The sequence below is a fragment of the Acanthopagrus latus genome, chromosome 7 (assembly GCF_904848185.1).
Source record: "Acanthopagrus latus isolate v.2019 chromosome 7, fAcaLat1.1, whole genome shotgun sequence".
Classification (NCBI taxonomy): Eukaryota; Metazoa; Chordata; class Actinopteri; order Spariformes; family Sparidae; genus Acanthopagrus; species Acanthopagrus latus.
The window spans coordinates 13,475,342-13,496,980 of record NC_051045.1 but is presented as its reverse complement, the minus strand read 5'-3'; the positions used below and the strand labels follow the sequence as shown (position 1 = coordinate 13,496,980).

The 21,639-nt window shown below is 43.0% G+C and overlaps 1 protein-coding gene across 9 annotated transcripts in view; it reads left to right on the top strand.

Annotated features, from left to right (window-relative positions):
- The window catches only part of LOC119023553 (ERC protein 2-like), a 162,699-nt gene that overhangs the window by 64,375 nt on the left and 76,685 nt on the right, over positions 1 to 21,639 (top strand). For 6 of the 9 annotated variants that reach the window (XM_037105584.1, XM_037105587.1, XM_037105592.1 and 3 more), the window contains 6 exons: positions 443 to 484; positions 996 to 1,189; positions 1,505 to 1,519; positions 10,350 to 10,443; positions 15,059 to 15,211; positions 18,783 to 18,943. In XM_037105584.1, the coding sequence (XP_036961479.1) occupies positions 443 to 484; positions 996 to 1,189; positions 1,505 to 1,519; positions 10,350 to 10,443; positions 15,059 to 15,211; positions 18,783 to 18,943 (659 nt within the window). The remainder of the gene's footprint in view (positions 1 to 442; positions 485 to 995; positions 1,190 to 1,504; positions 1,520 to 10,349; positions 10,444 to 15,058; positions 15,212 to 18,782; positions 18,944 to 21,639) is intronic. The other 3 variants (XM_037105585.1, XM_037105590.1, XM_037105591.1) reach the window with 3 other exon arrangements.

The window sequence follows — 21,639 nt, the reverse complement described above, 5'->3', positions numbered from 1 at the left end:
GCTGTTTTTCCTTTTTTTTCAACAACAAAAAAATTAAGATGTTTGGTGGTCTTATAAAATCGCAGCCAAACAGAGGGAGACGGTAATTTTATAATGATAATGACTGAACTCCAAACTTGACATGACGGACGCCCCAGGGAGAAGACTGATAGAAGCAAACCACAGACAAACAGGCAGCGGAGGAACCGGGGGGAGGGTGCGGGTGATGAAGGGATGAGAACGGATGAGGGTACAGATTGGTTTTGCTTCAGGTAGAATGTGACCCTAACCGCATATTCAAGATTGACTTACCTTTTCCGTGAAATTTCAAAGCTACCCCTATGCTTGATTATCTCACATGTGACCCCGTGGAACTGTCAGTTTCCAATCTTTCAGTGCAAAGGATGTTCAGATTTTAAGACTATACTTAAATTGTTTTCCATCTTTTTGTATCAACTTGTAGGTGCCAATCAAAGTAGATGGGCTACCAGCTGCAAGCCCCACGGTAGGTTCTGTTATGCCTCTTGTTTGTTTTTTTACTTGCATGTGTGTGCTTGTGCAGAGGCCACTCTAGGACATCTCAGATGAACTCAGTTCTCTGTTGCCAAACCTGACTTAACTTTGATCGGTCTGAGCTGTACTTTGTCACGCTTAGCTCAACATCCAGCTGCCCTAGCTTTGTCTTTTTCAGCTAAACTTTGCCTCTTTTAGCCTCACGGTTTTTCATCAGCCTCATCTGTCATTTGTTAGCTGTTTTTGTTTGTTTATTAAAGGTTCTAGGGTGAGAGTTGACTAGACTAACAAAACTATTCTGTAGCTGGTTTCTTCTGAGGAAGAATGGGTTATCCAATGCACTGGCAGGACAGCTAATGCTAATGGCTGTTCAAGTAAGTGCGACAAATTGTAGTTTACAGAAGAGTTGACTTCAAAAAAACTGCAGCTCTATAAAGCTAAACCTGAGATGTCCTTAACCACCAAGCAAGTGCTTTAATACAACTCCCTCCATGTCCCCAAAGACCCAAAACACGGACGAAGCAGCCGGGAAGTGCCCGGACATCACAGATCGTCTGAGGCTCCTGGAGCAGGAAGTAGCCCGCAACAGAGAAGAGTCCGGGAAGTCACAAGCGGAGGTGGAGAGGCTAATGGCAGCTCTGAGGGATGCTGAGATAGACAAATCATGCAAGGAAAAGAAAATTGCTGATCTTGAGAGGTGAGGGTCAAAAATTCAGCCACATTCATATCCATCACAGGACACCATGTGGGTGTCCTCAGAGAGCCGTGTCCCTCCAAGTGACCGGATCTTTGTAAGATCTCAATTCATTCCTAAGTGCTCTATTTATAAAGGAGTAATCCACAAGACGTAAACTGTCTAGATTGTGTCCTCCCAGCACTTGAAACCACTTCCACGCTGTCATGCTTTTCGCCTGATGTAATCGCACCCTAGAAATGCACACCGTGACAGATGTACATGTGTTTTTTTCTAATCATTTGGCTTAATGTTTTATTTTTTGTTTGTGTGTATCAGCGTCTGCAGACCGGGGTAAGTAGTTCTCAGCGTGCCTGTTTGACATACCATCATACCGCCGTCACCGTCCCTAGCCATCGCTCTTGACATCATGCCACGACTGTTGTGTAGAACTTTCCCAGGTATAAAGTTGGAAATTGGGGCATTTTTGGCTCAAATCTGATTCCCAGGAAAGCGCAGATTTGACTATCCCAGCGGGACAGTAAATGTACAGCGCGTTTATGGCAAACAGTCCTGTCACAGCAACAACACAGTGAGAGACTCTATATGTTTGCCTGATGTATATCACTGGAGACCTGTAGACTCTCTGTTGTGCTGACTCCTGCGAGGCTTCTTCACATCTCATCGCTATCTGGAGTGCTCTCATGTGTGTTTATCCTCATATCATACTGTGTTTTTACATGTGTCTCTGTAAACACAAGAGATAGGTGGTTTTTGCTTCTGTCTGTACATTACCGCCATTGTGTACAGTAAGTGTGTGTGTGTGTGTGTGTGTGCTTGCATGTGTGTGTATGTGTGTGTGTGTGTGTGTGTGTGTGTGTGTGTGTGTGTGTGTGTGTGTGTGTGTGTGTGTGTGTGTGTGTGTGTTTGGGTTTGCCAGGCAGGCAGCCAGCAACATGCCAGTGGGAGGTGGTGTATCCAGCCCAGACACTGGCTGTTTATACTACTCTGTTTATTACTGGCACAGTGCTACTCAATTATCATCTGATTTATGGATTGGCATGGTGCTCACATATGTACCCAAATGAGCGGTTGTCTGATGCCAACACAGAGGTACTTGTATGTGTTTGCGTGTATATTTACTGCACGTTTGTGTGCGCGCATGTGTGAAAAAGAAGCAAAGAAAGACACATGTTTTTGAATGTGCGTTTGCACAAAGTGTGTGTATCTTTAACTTGGATCAGCTGGAGGCTGGCGTATCAGTGAATGTAGATTGATAGGAGGTGGTTTCTCTTTTGAGAAATGTCTGTGAAAGCACAGTTCTTTGACATTGCATTGGCCCATCAGGTGTGTTAAAGCTAGCTACGTTCATGAATGGTTTCGTATGGGCCTGGATGGGCTGCATGTGCTGGATCCAACACAGTTTCCTGCCTCATTCATTACCCGTTTTACAGACTCTCTGCTCTGGCTTGCAAACCTTGTGCTGACTCAAACTGTGTGGGAACGCATGAGCATCAAGTATAATAGGGATACAGTAGCTCCCGCATAGTTTGTTCACACAGTCTACCCTCTGTTTCCACGCATGTATGCATGCGTCACACCTCTAACTCAACATGTGTCTGCTGCTCACATGCAGCTGTCACCGGAGTGTACGCATGCACATGTGTGTGTGTTAATCTGTGCCTTTGGTTTCCGTGCGCGTTGTGTGCGCAGCCATTTGCGAGGCAGGATTGTTTAGAGTCAAGCATTGGAAGAGTTTCTTTCACCGCAGCTCGTCCATCTTATTGGGGCTGCTGTCTCATTAGTGTCAGCCAGTCACTCCTATCGGTTTGACCCCCTCCGTCTGGTCAGCACTCACAGTTCAGGGGTCACGTGCAGGTCAGCTATAGGTTATCAGAGGACGATCCACTGCAGTCAAACCCTGCCACTATAAACATACATATATAGAATAGAACAGAAAATGTTTTATTTAATCTTAAAGCGCATGAACACATGCTTTATGTACTATATAATAACATAGCTGCTGGGGAGGCAACAATTCTAGATTTTGATTTTACAGTTATAGTCTGAGGGAAAATACTGGTTTCATGGTTAAACGACTACAATCCATTGATTTATTTCACAACAGTGTTGGAACACTCTCCTAAACAACTGAAGTGGACAGCGACTGAAAATATGAAAGTCCTGATATCCCAAATTGATTTGAAAAGCCGTCAATTACACTATATTTCGATATTTCAGCCTGTTGTACTCTAAATTGTCTATATTTATTTAATTGTCCTCACTTAATGACAGTTGTTCACAGAAAAAAAGAGTGTGAACAGAAACACTTGGTGTAGCTGAGCATTTACAGTTACAAAACGTGATGTTTAAAATGCAGTTAATATTGAAATCAGTTAATTTATTTGATTAAGTTTAAAGTTGTTGGAGTTCACAAAAAATACAGTTTTATTAACAACATTTAACATAATTACAGACTAGAGTCCTATCGATACCATTAAGAGCAAGTACAAGATTCTGACAATGATATTTTGGCTGTTATGCACACACTTTCTTTTAAATGATCCCTCAAATGTGGTATTCACACACTCATGACAAAGATACATAATGTAGGCAAATATGTTTGCATTTAACAGGAAGCTTTATTCTCTAAAACAACATCAGTGCATCATCAGTGAAACATTAAACTTACTGGGAATATGATATATTCCAAGTAAATTTTTATATATTATAATTTGTAAAAAGAGAGTTTTGATAATTGCTCAATACATCGGTCGAAACTTTAATACAGACATAAGAGTTTTGCATGTGTGTATGTCTGACAGATGTGATATCTGACAGGGTGGGCAGTGTCTCTGAGTGCTGATTGGACTTCTGTGTAATACTGTGCGAGATGCGTCTGGCAGAGGATGAATGTCTTTTTAATCAGACTGTTTCTGTTGGAACCCGGTCAGATGGCCTATTAACTGCTATCTGGATGGAGCAGATGAGGAAATAGACACTTTCTCATCCAATTGGCAGTGGAGCAGAGAGAGTCGCGGATGAATGTAGCCAGAAGGTCATTATCATAAATACCTTCCAGCACATGGAGAACTCACTCATAGCTTTTTCATAGCTTAGATATCCTGGTGATCGACCATAAGCCGTCAGAGAAAAGCATGAGGTAGTTTAGTGATGGTGTTTTAGTTGCTTTAATGTGTGTAGGTGTAGGGCCCAACTTATGGGTGATCAGAGACCAGAGACACACAGCAGGCTCTGTGGAAATCATCTGTGTCTTTTATATATATATTTATATATATATATATATATATATATATATATATATATATATATATATATATATATATATATATATATATATATATATATATATATATATATATATATATATATATATATATATATATATATATATATATATATATGTATATATATGTATATACATATATATATGTATATACATATATATATATGTATATATACTATTATAATCCCAAATTGAGAAATTCCTTTTTCCACTCAGATTACACACAGGTGTGCACACACACACCACACACTCAGTGTTAGGGGTCGGTGCCTTGCTCAAGGGCACATCAGAAATGCCCAGGATGTGAACTAGCATTCACCAACTGCCAGTCCACATCATACTTTTTGGTCTGAGTTGGACTTGAACTGGGAACCTTCAAGTCTACTACTTATAAAGGTTCGAAAAACTCCGAAAGCCTCGGTTACACTCCTGTGGAGGATTTTGTGCAGATAGGGTGGACAAAAATGGAATAATGAATTCACTTCATTTCATTAGTATGACATAATGGAAGTGAATCATTCTTACCCTTTCACCATGCATTTGATTAAGTAGCAGTTGCAGTGTTTGCCCTGTATCATTTTTCTTTTTTTTTTTGTAATTTATGTAGTTAACATGTAATTAATTCTCAGAAAGTGGAAGAGAATGAGTCCAGTGAACAGAGGTCGTTGCATTAAAGCATCCGCAGTTACATAAATTTGAGATGTAAGTTGTGACAAAAGATTTTTTATGTTGGATGAACATACAGCCATGTTTCTTTTACTCTTTTCCCTTTCCTCCTTGCTTCATGGCTATTTTTGTAAACTGGTTATTTCATTATTTTCTTAATACTGTTCCTATCCGGTACTTTTAATGTTTCTGCGGTGTTGTGGGAGCTAGACTTTGAAAAAATAAATCAGCCTCCCAGTCTCACCATATCACAGCTATTGACGTGGTAAGCGCTCTGGTATGTAAGGGAGGGTTTCAGGATAAAGGAGGCGTGCGTGTGCGTACATGTACATGCCGTATGTGCACATGTGTGTGAGTGTGTGCGTGTGTGTGTGTCTGGGAGAATACATGTTAGCGTCGGGTCTGTCGGCTGGTAGGAGTCGGTGCTCGTTGCCGGAAAAATATTCTCACAAACAACCGCACAAAACACACACATATCACTTTTGGCCTTCTTCCTATGCCCATAATCAAACTCCAGATGTTGAGAGCATCAATCTTGTGAAAGTGAACACACTGTATGCATGAGCGCCAGCACACGTAAAACCTCCAAAGACTTTGTATATAATATTTCTGCATGAAAATGTTTGTAAACTGTGTGAACATGCAGGTGTCCAGACAAAGTAAATCGGCATTTTAGCTTTGAAAATGACCCAAACTTCCTGTTATATTGTGAAATATAGACAAGTTGCACCTGCAGCAGTGAGGAGGTGTTTCCCAACATGAATACTCAGACAATGCTCCATAAACAGAGCATCGCATTACATTTTCTTACATTTAACTGCTAACTGCTTTCTGTTCGACCCTGTCACAGGCAAACAGAGAATACATAAAAGCAACAATGAAACTGTATTTTTACTGCGATAAGACATGTCTTAGCACCATAAAGCATCTATTGTTAATAAATATGCTCGTTCTGTTTGGATCTCTGTTAGGCCATACTTTCATATCCCCGTGTTTCTCGTCCTCCACTCCCTTTCCTGTACCCCTCCTCTTTTTACACTACAGACAACATGTATTTCTTTCAGATCATATCTGCTGGCTAACCCATATATTGTCCAACCCTGTGTAGTCACTGCCCTGGTGTGTGTCCCTGTCAGCAATGTGAAATCAGAGGATTTTCTTCCACTCCACTGTTTATTAAAAGACAGGGGGAAGAATGAAGCTTTATGAAGGGAAGATAGAAATCAGGTTTTTAATTTTTTTTTTGTAGTGGTTATTGCCTCTTTTTGACCTTTATTTACCCAGGAAAAAGTCAACTGAGAATACATGCTCTTTTCTAGCAACACCCTACTTAATATTCACAGTTTCCCACATTTAGATCTGGGAGCGGCCCAGTGTGACTGCAGCTTCCTGCTATTCGCTGCTCAGCAGCTCAACTGGAGTCATTCAGTTACTCTTTAGTTGTGTTTCCACTGCAGTACCTTTGGTACACTGTACCCTTTTGAACCTTGTGTAACCCCTGGTACCTGCACCTAACCCCCAAGATCAGCTAAGCCAACTGTGGACAGTTCCCGTAAATGTAAATGTAAATGTTCCATCAGAAAACAAAAGGGGGGACTGGTCCTAACTCTGACACACTGTGACCTATACTGTACATAACTACACGACTGACAGCAGATACATACTCCCAACCTTGTTTTTCCTCTGCTCCACTCGCACTTACCATCACTTTTCTGCCGTTCTCGCTTATACACTCACTCACTTACGCTCCACTCTCTCTCCGTCGCTCGACCGCAAAAACATCTAAACGCAGCACACATGTGTGTTTGTTTATTACGACAAGGAACCTAGCTTTACTCGAGAAAACGTTGCAGGCAGCAAGCCAGGAGACTGCTGAAACGGCAGGAAGTGAAATCCTTTTTCAGGGCGCAGAGGACAAAACGACTCTGACTGTACGGACAGACCAGTCGGTGGTCAGCAGTGAGTTGACTGCACCTTTAGTACTGGATTACTCTACTAGGTACCTCAACAGAAGGATGAGGAAGACACATGATAGTAGAGAACAGCTGATAATAGGGATGAAAAAATAACCGCTCTAAAGTGTGAAAAACTGAATGGAACTGAACTGGACTTCTTGGTGGAAACGGGGCTTTTGGGCCTTGCTCGAGGTAACACCAGCAGTTATCCTCTTGGGAAGAGAGGATCTTCAATTCCTGATTCCTATTTTTTGTCTTCGTTTCCTGAGACAAAAAAAGACAAAACATGAGAGATGAAGATCAAGAGGAAAATAATGTTAGAGGGATGAAGGAGAAAGAAGAGATAAAGTTTGACTCAAGGAAAAAAAAAAACAGAGCAGTACTTTGACAGCCAGGAATAAAGCGGAGCTGCTTGTGTTGGAAGGCGGCTGCGTTCAGTGCTCCAGGTGAAAGAAGCAAGAGGAAATGTGAAAAATTACTTATTACGCTTGGTTTAGGAAATGGCTGGACTCGTGCACAGTGCTCTCTCTTTTCTTTCACTTCATCTTTCTAAGAAGTGTCACGGCAATAAAATACTATTTTCCCCCCATGAATTTACTCATTTCGGCAATCGACAAATCACGGCTCCCCTTCATATTTTCCACTCTCACATGCAGCCCAGCCCGCCTGCTCCTTATTCACATTCTGCGTGCCCTCATTTGCCTTCACATTGGTCAAAACACTTACTTCATTTTGCAGTGATGGGTTGATGGGGGCGTATCGGCTATCAGTCTGCCGGTTTATACACCTGTACCAGTAGCGTCTGCGTGTGATAGCTGATATGCCCTCATGGCAAGTTTGTTCTCCATGGACAGGCCTCTGAGTTAATAAAAACACACACAGAGACATCAAAGGTCCGAGTATAAACAGATTCCTCTCCTCCTCCTCACTGTGTAAACATGCGTGCACACGTGTGTACGTACACTTCGTTCATAATGGCAACAGAATTGAAAGATTATCTTTATTTACGCAGCACTTTTCAAATCCCACTTGTGAGAGAGATAAAAATAACGTGTAAAATCAACAGCAGTGTCATTTTAATAAAAAGAGAAATAAAGAAATTAGCCAGAGACATAAAATGACAGGCCTGATAAACTGACCAACGCTGTGTGTGTTTGTACAGGGGGAGTAATACCACGTATAAATACTGACATAAAGTACCCCTGTCCTGCTCTGTCTTCTCTTATTATAACAAATAATTCCTCAAAGCTATTGAACCGTGTGTGTGTGTGTGTGTGTGTGTCTATGTGTGGCTAGGGGAGTTTGTATTAAATTTATTCATGATCTTGTTAAGTGTATTTCACATTAATTGCACCCCAACATCAGTCATAAAACCCGACACACACACCTTCACACCTTCACACACACAAGGACACACATACACACCATTCTAAAGGCTGTGACAGCAAATATTTGCCCATATGTGGGGGCAGCTTGTAGGTTTTGCGCTGAGTAAACAGACCAGTGTGGATATGGAATAATAATGTGGCGCGTTTTAGCAGCTGCCTGGTCGCAGCCTGTTTACAGTGTTGGAGGGTTCTCTTAAGCACTAATTTGTCACTGTCAGCTTTCTCACACTTTTTTTGAGAAACAAAAAAAAGAGTGACTGCCAATCTGGGAGCTCAGAGAGTGTGTTTTGATTCTGTTTTGAGAGATATAGATTGTGTCTAAGTGCAGCTGTGTGTGTCTTGCGGTGTGTGGCGGCTCTGTGGGTTCATGTGAGTCTGCGAGCAAGTGCATTGACTGTGAGTGTGTTCATGAATATTTCTGTTTATTTACAAGAAGTGACAGCTTGGTAGTCTGTGTGTGTGTGTGTGTGTGTGTGTGTGTGTGTGTGTGTGTGTGTGTGTGTGTGTGTGTGTGTGTGTGTCATCATGGCAAATGTCCCTATAATAAAGGGAAATGTTTTGAATACTTTGATTATTTGAGTACGTCAGTGCTGGTCTTGTTTGTCTGAGTGTCTGTAGACAGATTTTGTCAGCACGATAGCATCACAACCGTGCAAGATACAGGCACACAACTTCAAAGGCGTGCTGTTGAGATCAAAATGAAGGCCAAGTTTGAATATGATTTTGTACTGACCTATGACCACTGAGTACTAACGTAGTAATATCATAATGACTACTGAACACTTGTAATGTAATAACGTATTTGGAACGAGAACATGGTGACGGATGTTGCGGCTGGTGTTCTCCCATCGCAAGATTGTCTCTAGTTATGTGTGTGTGTTTGCATTTGTGTGTGTGTGTTCATGTGTATGTGTATGTGTGTGTGTGTGTGTGTGTGTGTGTGTGTGTGTGTGTGTGTGTGTGTGTGTGTGTGTGTGTGTGTGTGTGTGCCATAAGTCTCTTGCCAAGTGAGTTTGGTAAATGACAAGATCAGGCCTTGGTGTGGAGGTAAACACGCAGCCATCCTGGCTGGTTAATACACGGTTCAGCTCTGTAATCAGAACCTCAGCAATGCACAACACTGACAGCAGATTTATTATCCTGTGTGTGAGTGTGTTTGTGTGTTTCTGGCAGTGACTATAGACTCGCCCCAATTTATTTTTTTCAAAACACATGCCATGTGTGTGCGTGTGTGTGCGTGTGTGTGTGTGTGTGTGTAAGAGTCCTCCTGTCTTCTTATCTGTCGACTCACCTCTCGCACGTATCTATTTTTGAGCATGTGTGTTTGCATGCGTGCGTGTGCTTGCATCTCCTGTCTGCATGTGTTTGTGTGTTTTGTTGTTGAAAGATTTACACAGCAGTGTCTCACCTCCATCGATCAAGTCTTGTCTTGTCCCAGTCTGCCATGTTACTAAAGACTAGACGTACACACAGCACTTCTCAGTTTTACTGTACTGAATGCAGCCCTGCTATTTGCCTGTGTGATGCGATAATCAGGCTTTGTTTTAACATTGAAAATAAAGTGAAACAGAATAGCCAAACTAAATTTGTTTGTAAAACGAAAGAAAAACAATCTACATGTTATAGTTTGGATATCAGTTATTTCATTTAATAATAAACACCTGCTAACAAAAACACCCAAATCCTAACTGAACATTTTAAAAGTCAAATGTGGCCATTGTATATTGTGCATGAGGAGTTTGCATTCACACATGACACATACCATGGTTATATTGTGTTGAATACACAACAACAACATTTGTTCCATGATTGGCTAACCTTTCTTTACTCCACTTTATCTGCTGTCACCCATCTATCTCTGTCTGAAGGCAAATCAAGTCTCCAAACATCCAGAAGCAGACGGTGCTGGGTGAGATGAGGAAAGATGCTCTGACTGATGGACATCCGCACTCTTTATCACAGGTTTGAATGTGTGTGTGTGTGTTTGTGCATATGTGCACATTCCTTGGCCTCTAGTTAGCTCTTCATCACCTCTTCATCCCAAAAGAAAGCAGATTGGCTCAGACTGCGCTCTCCTGCCCTCATCTTTTTTTCCCTCTCACCTCTTTTGCAAGCCGTTCTTTGGAAAGTATTATCTTATCCCCTTCCTTTATCTCTGTGTATTCTCACTCCCTCTCTGTATAATTCTGCTTCCCTGAGCAAAGAGAACCTTGTCCCGGTCTTTCATGCCTCTTGCCCTCGCCCCCCCCCCCTAAGTGGAAGAGACAGGCATTTAGTCCAGCAGAAATCAGCTCCATACGCCAGCCAGGAGTGGTGGTGAAATGGCTCACTTGGGAACAAGTGAGTGTAGTCAGGCAGGAGAGAGATTCCTCATCTACCACTTGTTTGTATAATTGATATAGTTTCATGTACTATAATTTATTCCCCAGAAATAGTGTTAATGCAGATCTCAAACCTGGCCCTCAAATCCCTTGACTTTTCACTTCAAACATCAGCAGGCAATTTGCAAACTAACTAACTAAAGAGATCAAAAGTATAAAAAGCCCTGTGATATACTGGTGTCTTGTCCAACACTTGCCCAATGTCGACTGAGATCAGTTCCAGCCCCCGCGACACTGCAAAGGATATACAGTGACAGATAAGGAATGAATGAATGAAGTTGCAGAAAATGGAAATACTCACATAAAATTTTACTTAAGTACATCACTTAAGTTAAAGTATACTTAATTTTATCACTGGATTGTGAACATGTTAACATGCTACCGTTAGCTGTAAGTTGAGTGGCGAGCACAGCTGTAAACATTTGTTTTAGCATAAACCCTTAACATAAACAAGCGTTTCCTGAAGTATGATCATTATATGTGCTCTGAGCTTTACATGTTATGGATGAAAAATAAACTTCAAAGTTCTCTCTGGTTTGGAAAAGCTTTAGCATTTCTGTTCTGTGATTTCTTCCTTTTTGTTAAGATCTCATCAGTCAACATGTGTGATGTAATGAAATGTTGAACTAATTTCCGTCAGGAAATAAATGTTGAGATCAGTGAAATTAAAGCAGCAATACATTCAAAAATAGGAATGAATGAAATGCTAAAGAAAAAGCCATACAAGAGTTTGAGTGGCTACCATATAATTTTCTGCCTTTAAAACCAGGAAAAGATCACATTTACTGGATGCCATAACACAATATAACAAGATCCAAAATCTAAGAAGATATTTCGTCTCATGTTGCAATAACAAGCCCTACTATCTGCGATGATATCTTATAAATACAGTCTAAGTTCTTTATATTTTTGTTTGCTCAGCAGCCGGGATGCATCACGGCCTCTACCTCGCTCTCTTTCTCCTGCTCGGTCTCTGCCTCCGTTTATCTGCGGGTCCATCAGGAACACAGCACGCTTGGAGGGAAAACACAAACAAACAGGGCCTTCCCTCATTGCTCCCTCTCCTCGTCCATCCAGGAGAGTTTATGTGGGACTCACCGATAGCATCTCTCCGCTCCATCGTCTCCATCGCGCCACGCTGCACTTCACAAACACAGAGAAAACACACATCGGAAATGTTCACTTCGAGCCTTCACACAGGCCTTTTTTTAATTCTCTTTTATCTGTAACAAAGGGGCACCAGCGACACTCTATACCCCTCTCTATTTAGAAGAACTGCAGAATCTCTTCTCATAATCTGGGGACAGTTAAAGAAGATAATTTTTTTCCCACAGTCTGTTCACTTCGCTGAAACTGTATACGAAACTTGAGGGCACGCACGCATACTTGACATTTTTTGGAATCGTGAAAAAGAAACACAGAGTTTGATGCCGCACACTTGACTTTTTTTTGACAGAGACAGATGTTTGTGTCGGCCTTGGATCAGGCCCATACTGAGTGGTTTGTGTGAAGCTGAGGATCATAGGTATACAGCTGCTGGAGCTGTGCATTCTCTCACTCACTGCTAGTTTATTTTAGTGATTATAATCCCTCCATCAAAGCAGAAAGGGCCAGACGCCATAATGACCCTTCCCAAGGGCATTAGGTGATGATTGGTGCTGCAGAGGCAATTATCTTCCCATTTCTCCCCTTCTGTCTGTATCTCACTATCGCTCATGCCCTCTTTTTTCCATTCTTTATATTGAAATTCAGCAGTATTCTCTTCTCAATAATAAAACTCACATAACACACAGTGTGCACTGACACAGACAGACAGACACATATCCTGCACACACAGACACAGACACAGTTTTCTAGTCATGTTTCACTCGGGGGTCCAGCGGTGGCAGCCCCATCTCAGTGGGGTGTGTGTATGAGTGTGTGTGTGCGCGTGCATTTTTGTGCGTCTGTCTGCTGGGCGGGGTCAGACCAGAACTTGTTGATTCTGGTGCATCGAATTACTGCCCGTCTGTCACATCCAATTACAGCTTTGGACTGCTGACGCACACAGCATGCCTCTGTACGGGTGTGTGCGGCTGTTTGTCGCTCACCTCCAGCTGTGTCGTGCTGACGTGACGAGCCACAAGTATCCGCTTGTGATTTGGCTGGCTTGGCACTTCTTTCCATCACACTCAGGAGTAATCCCATCGCTCTTATTTTAGACAGTATCACTGAATTAGCCAATATTTTTTGGTCATAAACAGCCTTTTTTTCCCATGAAGGAGCCCAGTTATTTATCACTGATAAACCTTGTAGGCTTTTCAGTGGTAGTAGCCACACTGAGGGTACCAATTCAAAACAAATTTCCCCCGGCGCTGTCTGGTGAAGTGACTTTCACTTGACCTTTTTTCGGTGCTTTTAGCGTATCCTCATTTTCCGTCACAATAGATTCCCCATGTGTGAGCCATGGCAATGTTTAGCCTGGAGCTCATTTTATGCAATACCAACACAAAAGTCTATTCAAAGTGCTGTCAGACTGAGTTATAACATTAGACACATGCACATTCATGCTGAGCTCCATATATCAGCTGTGTACCTGCAAGCATTCTCAGGTCACTAACTTGCTTTTACAGGCAGAGATGAGTTTTCAATGTGTTTGTAGTGAGGCTCAGCGCAACATCAAAATATTTCAATTTCTCCCTTTTACTTGTTATGTTTTGAGTTTTCTTTGCATCTTTCAGTTTTTTGTAACATCACACCTTCCTGTAGCTTGTTGACAGGCATGTATGTGTATTTATTTCTTTTTATTACCTTAACCAACGGAACAATGTATGGATCTTGATGAAAGATCAGGCGTATTTAGGTGGCTGGCATCGTGAGTGGAAACAATTTGATGCAGATCCAAATAAAAAATCCAGATCAAGTGAATGTTTTATCTGATATTTAATCAAGATTGATTAAATGGGACTGTTGGGCCTTGGCAGAGGTTTTGCACTCACTCTAGTTTATATTGAAAATGGATGATAAACATTTTGAGGAAGTTCTCCCCTTGCAGTACAAAGTCCTCTATGTGGAGCAAAAAAAAAAAAAGAAATACACAAAAGAGACAACATCCCTGAAGTGGAGGAATAGTTCATCTGTCTTCTGTGTCAGTTCCTTTTTTGGAAAATTTGACCAATTGTAAATGCTGAACATGCTAAATGCATTATGATTGCACTGAAAATGTTTGGAGATGTTTAAAGAGAAAACACTTTTTTGGTGCAGTATTTCTTTTGGAAAAAAAAAAAAAAAAAATGTAATCCAAAAGATCATATTCCTACTTGTGCCATGTAATTTCTATTCAGTAATTGATTATATTTCAAAGTATCTACGTAACCCTGCTCGCATGCAATGCAACCATTGTTATTAAGCGACTTAAATGTTCTTTCCTACAACATCTAACATGGTGTTTTTGGCTATTGTGGATTTACATACTGAGCATCTGACTGGCCTGTCCCTATTTTGCTCTTTGCAACAAGTGTAAGTGAACTCTTTTGTCCAGATTTGAACGTGCCTCCTCTGCACGGCTCCCGCAGAAGTGTGAACGTGTGAACTCGAAAGGCGAGTCAACTTTTTGAGGAGTGGGAGAGAACGTCTGAGGAGAAAGAAAAAAATGAGCGCGAGAGAATAGGGGGGGTTTATTATTTCTGTCCAGTGTTTTCTTTCACAGTTCCATCACCCAGTGTGGAGAAGGATCCTTTTCCCCCACTCACCATGGGTGTCAGAGAGGCCACACACAAACTTGTGCATGTGAACGTGCACAGTCTGCGCCACACATCCGCACTCACACACACGCACACTCGAGCGGATGTCGGCATAGGTCATAGCACTTACGCACACTCTCCCTCCATCACTTATCACTCTCTTCTGTCTTGGCTCTGTCTCTTTCTTTTCTTGGAGAAGTGTTGTTCTTCTCTCACCACAGCTATTGACTTTCTTGAGCGTCTCCTTTTGTTTCTATTTCACACGGTCTGGACTTTTAGCAAAGCGTCCAACAAATGCACCTTTTTCTGTCAAATTTTGTTTTGTCAGTGAAGTATTATTCCAGTGCAAAACACATTTAATGATGAGCAAAAGTATGCTCAAAAGAGAAACCCTCTCTCTCTGGCTTTTTGTTACTTTGCTTCCAACCCCCCTCCTCTGGAACCTTTTTGGTCCCCCCCCCCCACCCCCCACAGCCTCCTCTTTCAGCTTCCCAGGATGCCATGCGGGAGACGGCAGAGCGGATCAGGGAGCTGGAGAAGGCGCTGAGGGATAGCATGAACACCTCCTCACATAGGGAGGCCCTCTGGGCGCAAGAGGAGGGTGCCCGAGTTCAGGCCCAGAGACAGGTTTAAATGATGTTTCACGCACTGATCAAAGACACAAGACACAGTATACACACACACACTCATACACACACAGATAGTTTAACGCATCCCTATACAGGAAGAGTGGCCCACCTTTAAAACAGAATCCAGGTTTCAGCTCTCTTGGGAGTAAAAAGGACCACTGAGGAAATGTCAGGGACTTAACTGCACCCCCATGTGGCTCAGAATGTAACTGCAGGCGGACTATGATGAATGAATGATCCTTAATCTCCTAATATGTACCTCTTAACTTACAAATACCCTTATTACAAGGTGGATAGTTGTCCTTTTCCTCCTGTCTGTTATTTTCTGTCCTTCATAATTCAGTATTTCATTCTGTCAACATGCCGTGGATTATATTCCGCCTCCGGACTGAAATTTAAAACAAAAACTTGCAGCATTTTATTTTCTGCCTCTCATTAACAAATCCCACCATGTGTTTAACATAAAGTGAATTTATGTGCTTGCAATCAGAATTCCTTAACAAGTTTGTAGACTTAAGTCTTGTAGTCTTGACGAAGCACAGGCTGCCCTTTTTACTCCGTATGTCTCGCTATCTATCTGTCTGACTTCCAGCTGGTTGGCCCACATCTTTCAGTGGGTCCAAAAAAAAAAGTGTACGTGTGTGTTTTTGTGTGTGCGTGTGTGTGGGAGCATAGGTGTGTCTGCGGTGGGAAAGAGAAACAGTGCAGGGGAGTGTGTTTCCTCCTGGTGTGAGCGTGCATTTGAATGAGAATGACCTCGCATTACTGATGAGTGCCGCAAGTAACATGAGAGCAATCCGCGGTTAAAACAAGAGTCAACATTTCGAGGCAGAATGGTGGCTGTATTGCCTCAAACACACATGTGCTCTGACTCACACACATGCACCCGCACACATGAAGATAGAAGCCGATAGCGTTAAAGGAAAAGGTCAGACTCAGTTTAGAAAATTCAGTGCGAGCCAATGCTAACTGTGGCTTGTTTTTTGCAATTTCTCGACTTTACACGCTCGACTTACAGTCAGCTTGGATACTGTGTTTATCAAACAATATTCTGATCCGCTGAGAAGTCTGAAAGAAAATAATATTTATGTCTGTGGGATTTTTCGCACGCATGGAAGTGGATGATTCAGCATTGACCTGAGTTAACCTGTTTGCAGCCAAAGAATCAGGAGAACCTTTTCCCAATTTATGACATGCTAACACTCGTTGACTTCGCTCAATTCAAACCAGACCCTATACATAGAGAACACACCAGGCCAGCGGAGAGTCATGCTGGCGACTGCACTTGACGCGAATGAGAATAGAGATGCAGTCGCGACTCAAGGAAAGATGCCCAGTTGGCGTGGCACTCGAGCTGAGCGGCCGTTGATGCGCGCTGCCTGGTGCTGTCATCACTCCGAATAATGTGAACCAGCGTGATGTCGCCACATAAAAAGAGGCAGCAAGTCAACATGCCGTTAACATGCGCTTACACAGTCGTCAGTTCAGAAGAAAGTGACTTTTCGTGTGTGAGGAGCGATGTTGGTGAGGAATAAAAGGGAAGAACAGGTCCTTCTGAAACATCACCTGACCCTGGCAGCGTTTCAGAGCACCCTTGCCAGACTCACATTCTCACCCCCCCCCCCCCTCACTCTTTCCTTGATTTTCTTTTTTCTTCTCCCCGCTGTCCCAGAGTAATCAGTCTCATGATGCGTAATGCGCTGAAAGTCCTCCGTCAGCCTGACCTGCTGAAATGGAGCGTGGGTAAATGCCCCTGGGGTCACTTTTCTTCACACCCCTCCTCTCCTTCCTCTCTCTGTCTCTTGTCTCTCTCCTGCCATCATATCTGCTGTCCGTCCATTGTCCCCAGCCTCGTTCTCTCCCATCTGCCTTCTTAAGTTGTCTTGGCCGATTACCTCCACTCTCTCTCTCTTCCTTTCTCTTTGTCTCTGTTCCCGTCTCTCTCCCTCACTCCCCCTCTGTGGCGTTTGAACTAGGCCTTTGAACCAGCAACACCGACACAAATGGACAAGAGGGATTTGGCCCTTGCCTCTGAGCCCCCAATCAGCTTAACAACTAAAGGGGCTTTGGGCCAGTCTTAGTGAGCCTTAGCCTGGCTGGGGGGCTTTGCCTTGAAGTTGAGCTAAATTAGCACGCACAGGCTCTCAGCTAAGCTGATTAGGTCCCTAATTTCACTAAAATGCATTGTATTCCTTATTAATGATGTGATTGTGAAGTGAGGTCTAGCCTGGGTGGCTGGCAAATGGGGGACTGAGAGGTAGGCACTTGGTGCATGAGGGTTGATAGACATGTGGTGGGTGTAAATGGAGTTGTGTGTGTGTGACCCTTGGCTCTCAAGATGAAAAGACTGGCTTGGATTTTTTTTTTTCTTTTTTAAGCCCGAAAGAAGACATCAAACATGAAATGTGGTGTGATTTTGGACAGTTTGATGTCTTGTTAATACTGCTGAATAGCAGGTCAGTTGTTGTTGGCAGGAATAATGGGGTGTATTTTATTACAAACAATGCTTTGTTATGTTTCCAGGAAGTTATGACTGAAACTTGTCACTTTCCCACCATTTCGGATTCCTCTATTCCACCCTCACTTGCTCTCAGCCTTTCTTCTCTACTCCATATGTGATATTCATGACCAGTCGGCGAGCACGTTATCTGACATCTGCGAAACACACCTAGAAAAGCGGCGGAGATGGAGAGTGTCCTGAAAATGTGTGAACGATTTGGCCCCTTCATAAAAGAGGCCCATTCCTTTTTTCATGTCCTACCCCATGGAGTGCTTTCCCCCTAAAACCTTTTTTTTTTTTTTTTTTTTTTTTTGCTTCTCCTTCACTTTTTCCCCCCGTCTTCAAGACCCAACACCTCAGGAGTTATTGTTCAACTGTCGTATATCACAAACCTGCAAATCATCGGAATCAAACAAAGACAACTCTCACAGTCCTCCATTCACATAATCTGAGCAAGCCTGCCTAGCATTGCATCCTATTGTAAAGTACTTATGAGACAATTAGATACTTCCTGTTTTAGGATAATGACGCCCTGAGGTCACATCCTGTGTGTCAGACGCTCAGGTTGGACACGCAGGCCCGCATGGCTGGAGGGCATGTGTGTGCGGAGGGAGGAGACGTAGTTGAGGGCTTGAGCGTTATTCTCACCTGCTCTGAAGTGGAGCCACACTTGAGAGGGAGATAAAATAAGTGGAGAAAGGTGGGAGAGAAGAGGGAAGCCTTGTTTTTCCAGCACAGGGGTCAAAGTACATATCATTCAACTAACCTTTGGCCTCAGTATTTTCATCTCTTCCTGGATGTCAACTGGTGATTTGTTTTCATGTTTAGTCAGTCATTTCACCTAATTTTAGCATTCCAATACACATACCCCCACCCCCGAAATTGTCCATAAAATCCGTAAAAGTGTGTGTTTCATGACTTAACCATACCCATGTGTACATGTGTGTGATTGTTCATGCGTAAGTCTTTAATAGACCTTGTATATTGTATTATATATAACATTTTATATGATTCCCTTGTAAGTTTTGATCGTATTTAAACCTGTGTGTATTCATCTCCCTTTGGATAGTTGGAGGAGCTGATGGGCGCTTTGGAGAAGACGCGGCAGGAGCTGGACGCCACCAAAATGCGTCTTTCCTCCACTCAGCAGTCCCTGCATGAGAGAGATGGATACCTGAATAGTCTTCGCCAGGAGCGACGCAAACAGCTGGAGGAGATTCTGGAGATGAAGTTAGTCTCACACTGTGCTGTATCAATATCTAATCTTTTTGCCTTAATCTACCGTGCTCAACTTGTTTCCCCGCTTCAACAGCTTCAACAGCTTCAACAGTCTTTTCAAATTGTTGCAGGCCACACAGAGTAATAATCACGTCCTCTTCAGCTATGTCCTGTACGTTCATAGCCATGCATTTCCTTAAAAGAAAAGGTTCAACTTTTTTCTCTAAGTAATATGTACATGTACAGTGGAGCTAGAGTAGCTGCAGTAAGACTTCCAGTAAAGTAAACCACAAGTATTTGTGGTAGTGAATGCAACACCCAACTCATAAAAGTATATGATCAAGCATCTTTTATTGACATCGACATGATTTGCGTAGCGCTTCATCAGCACAGCAGCTTCAGCACTACAGCAGAGACCTGTGTCCAATACTGCATCAGGCACATTTATCCGCTCACCTGTTCACATGTGCATCTGTGCACGAGTGGTATAAAGACATCAGTGCTGAGGTGTATTTTGAAGCAGGATCAGCCGGTGTCTATAGCTGCCTTGTGAAAAGTTACATTTATTGAGGACAGGTGCTGCAGCCTCTGACGGCGGGTCAGAAAAAAAAAAAGAAAAAAAAAAGCGTGTGCCGCCTGTTTTTTTTCGTTCGTGTGTGACAGAGAGGGAGTTACAGGAGTGTGCGGGACTGGCCGCATTTCCATGTGTGAGTGTGTGTTGGCGAGTACGTACGAATGTGTGAGCGAGTTCAGTGATCTGTCAGTGGAGCGGCTACATGTGTGTTTGCTTTGAGCGCTCTGATTGAAGGAGCATGGAGCCACATATCTGGCTGTCATGTGCTGCAGAGAAATGCCTTTAATGTCAGCCACTCGGTGCAGTACAAAAGGGAAGGCTGGCACTCATGTATTGAAAACACAACTTTTGAAATCCACAAGCCCCTCTGATCACACTAACTCCAAAAGAATGTGCGTGTGCGTCCGTGTCTGCTGCAGTATACGCACATGCACGGAGGGAGAGTGCCCCTGTGTATCGCACACGCGCACTTGTGATACAAACCATCTTCCCGTCTGTTCCAATTTCCACCATCCAAACATTACCAGGGATGTTTAGCAGAGGAAATGTTTTACACATGATGCAGACACAATGCATGCTTCTAGGTATGTCTGTAAAATTTGGAAAATGCTCCTGGACCTGGCATGTGAATGATACTTTTGTGCTTTACTGGCACTCGGCTTAAATCATTATTATATTAACGTTAGAAAGCTGTCTGAGGAAGAAGAAGGAGGAGGTTAGTGTGATGGTTGGTTGACACAAACAGCAACAAAGTAGATGGGATTCTTTCCTTTTGTGTTCTTTGACGCAATGCAAGTCTACACTGGTAAGAGCTAATGGAGAGGGCACGGGGGGCACGAGTGTGTGTGTGGTCCCCTGTGCATCGGATTCTGTGTGCGTCTGTGTGTACGAAGGGGTTGGAGGCAGGGGTTTGGGGTCACTGATGATGAGGATTAAAGGACTGTTGAATTGCGAGGGGATGGGGTGGGGGGGCGAAGCTTCGTGAGACTGACTTCCATCTGAAACAAGCCACAAAGATTCGCACACAGAATGTACACACAACCTCAGCGAAACTCACATATAATCACTCACGTCTGCAGACACGCACACACTTACAGAAACTTTGGCTTTCTGCTTTACAAAAAGGGGGCCATATTCCCACAGCACAGCTCTGGTCCAAGTTAGCACAGGGAAAACTAAACAGGAAAGATAAGGCAGGGAAAGAGAGGTAACGAGAGGGAAGGAGGGAGTTGAGAGTGAAAGCGAAGGAGAAAAAAAACAAGACAGAAAGAGAGAATGAGAGGGGAGGGGAGGATGGAATGGAGGGGCTACGCAAACTGAAGTATTTCAAATCTTAGAAATCATGAGAGAAGTTTGATTGCATGCCAAGTTTCTCCTTCTCTCTGCTGTAATGTGGCATTTGTCAAGAAGACCAGCTGAAGCAAACCATGTGAGGCACGTTCCCCAGTGAACTGGAGAGCTCTCTGTGTGTGTTTTTGTGTGTGTGTGTGTGTGTGTGTGTGTGTGTGTGTGTAGGCCAGAGGGGTGGGGGGGGAGAAGAGAGAGAGAGAGAGAACAGACTCTTGGCTTTTCAACACTGTTAATGAAAGAGACAAGAGGGGAAAAATCATTTTCAATATCCTCTCATTGCATGCTGGGTTTCCTTGCTTGTGTTGTGTGTGTGTGTGTGTGTGTGCGTGTGTGTGTGTGTGTGAGAGAGAGAGAGAGAGAGAGAGAGCATATTCATATTTGCCCTTTTCAGATATAGAGCTAAATGCTTGATGTATAAGGAGCGGTACGGGTCTGCTCTGTCACCCCACACCAGATTTAGTTTCCACCATACTGTACAGGATTCACACACACACACACGCACGCGCACACTTAAACACACAGACACAGATGGCCTCAGGAGGAGCTAGTCTTTAAATGAGTCCAGGGTCATGGGGTGTAGGTGCACAATAGAGAAATTATGTGTTTGGACATTTTGGATAGCAAGTCATTGAGATGTTTCCACAGTCTGAATGGGATAATACTACATGCCACAACACTGCAGTGGCTTACTGAACCCGATCCTCCTGTAGACACTGGGAATGTAGCTGATATTATCTCTGTTTACATTTTAGTGATGGAAAATGATGATAGAGCAAAGAAAAAG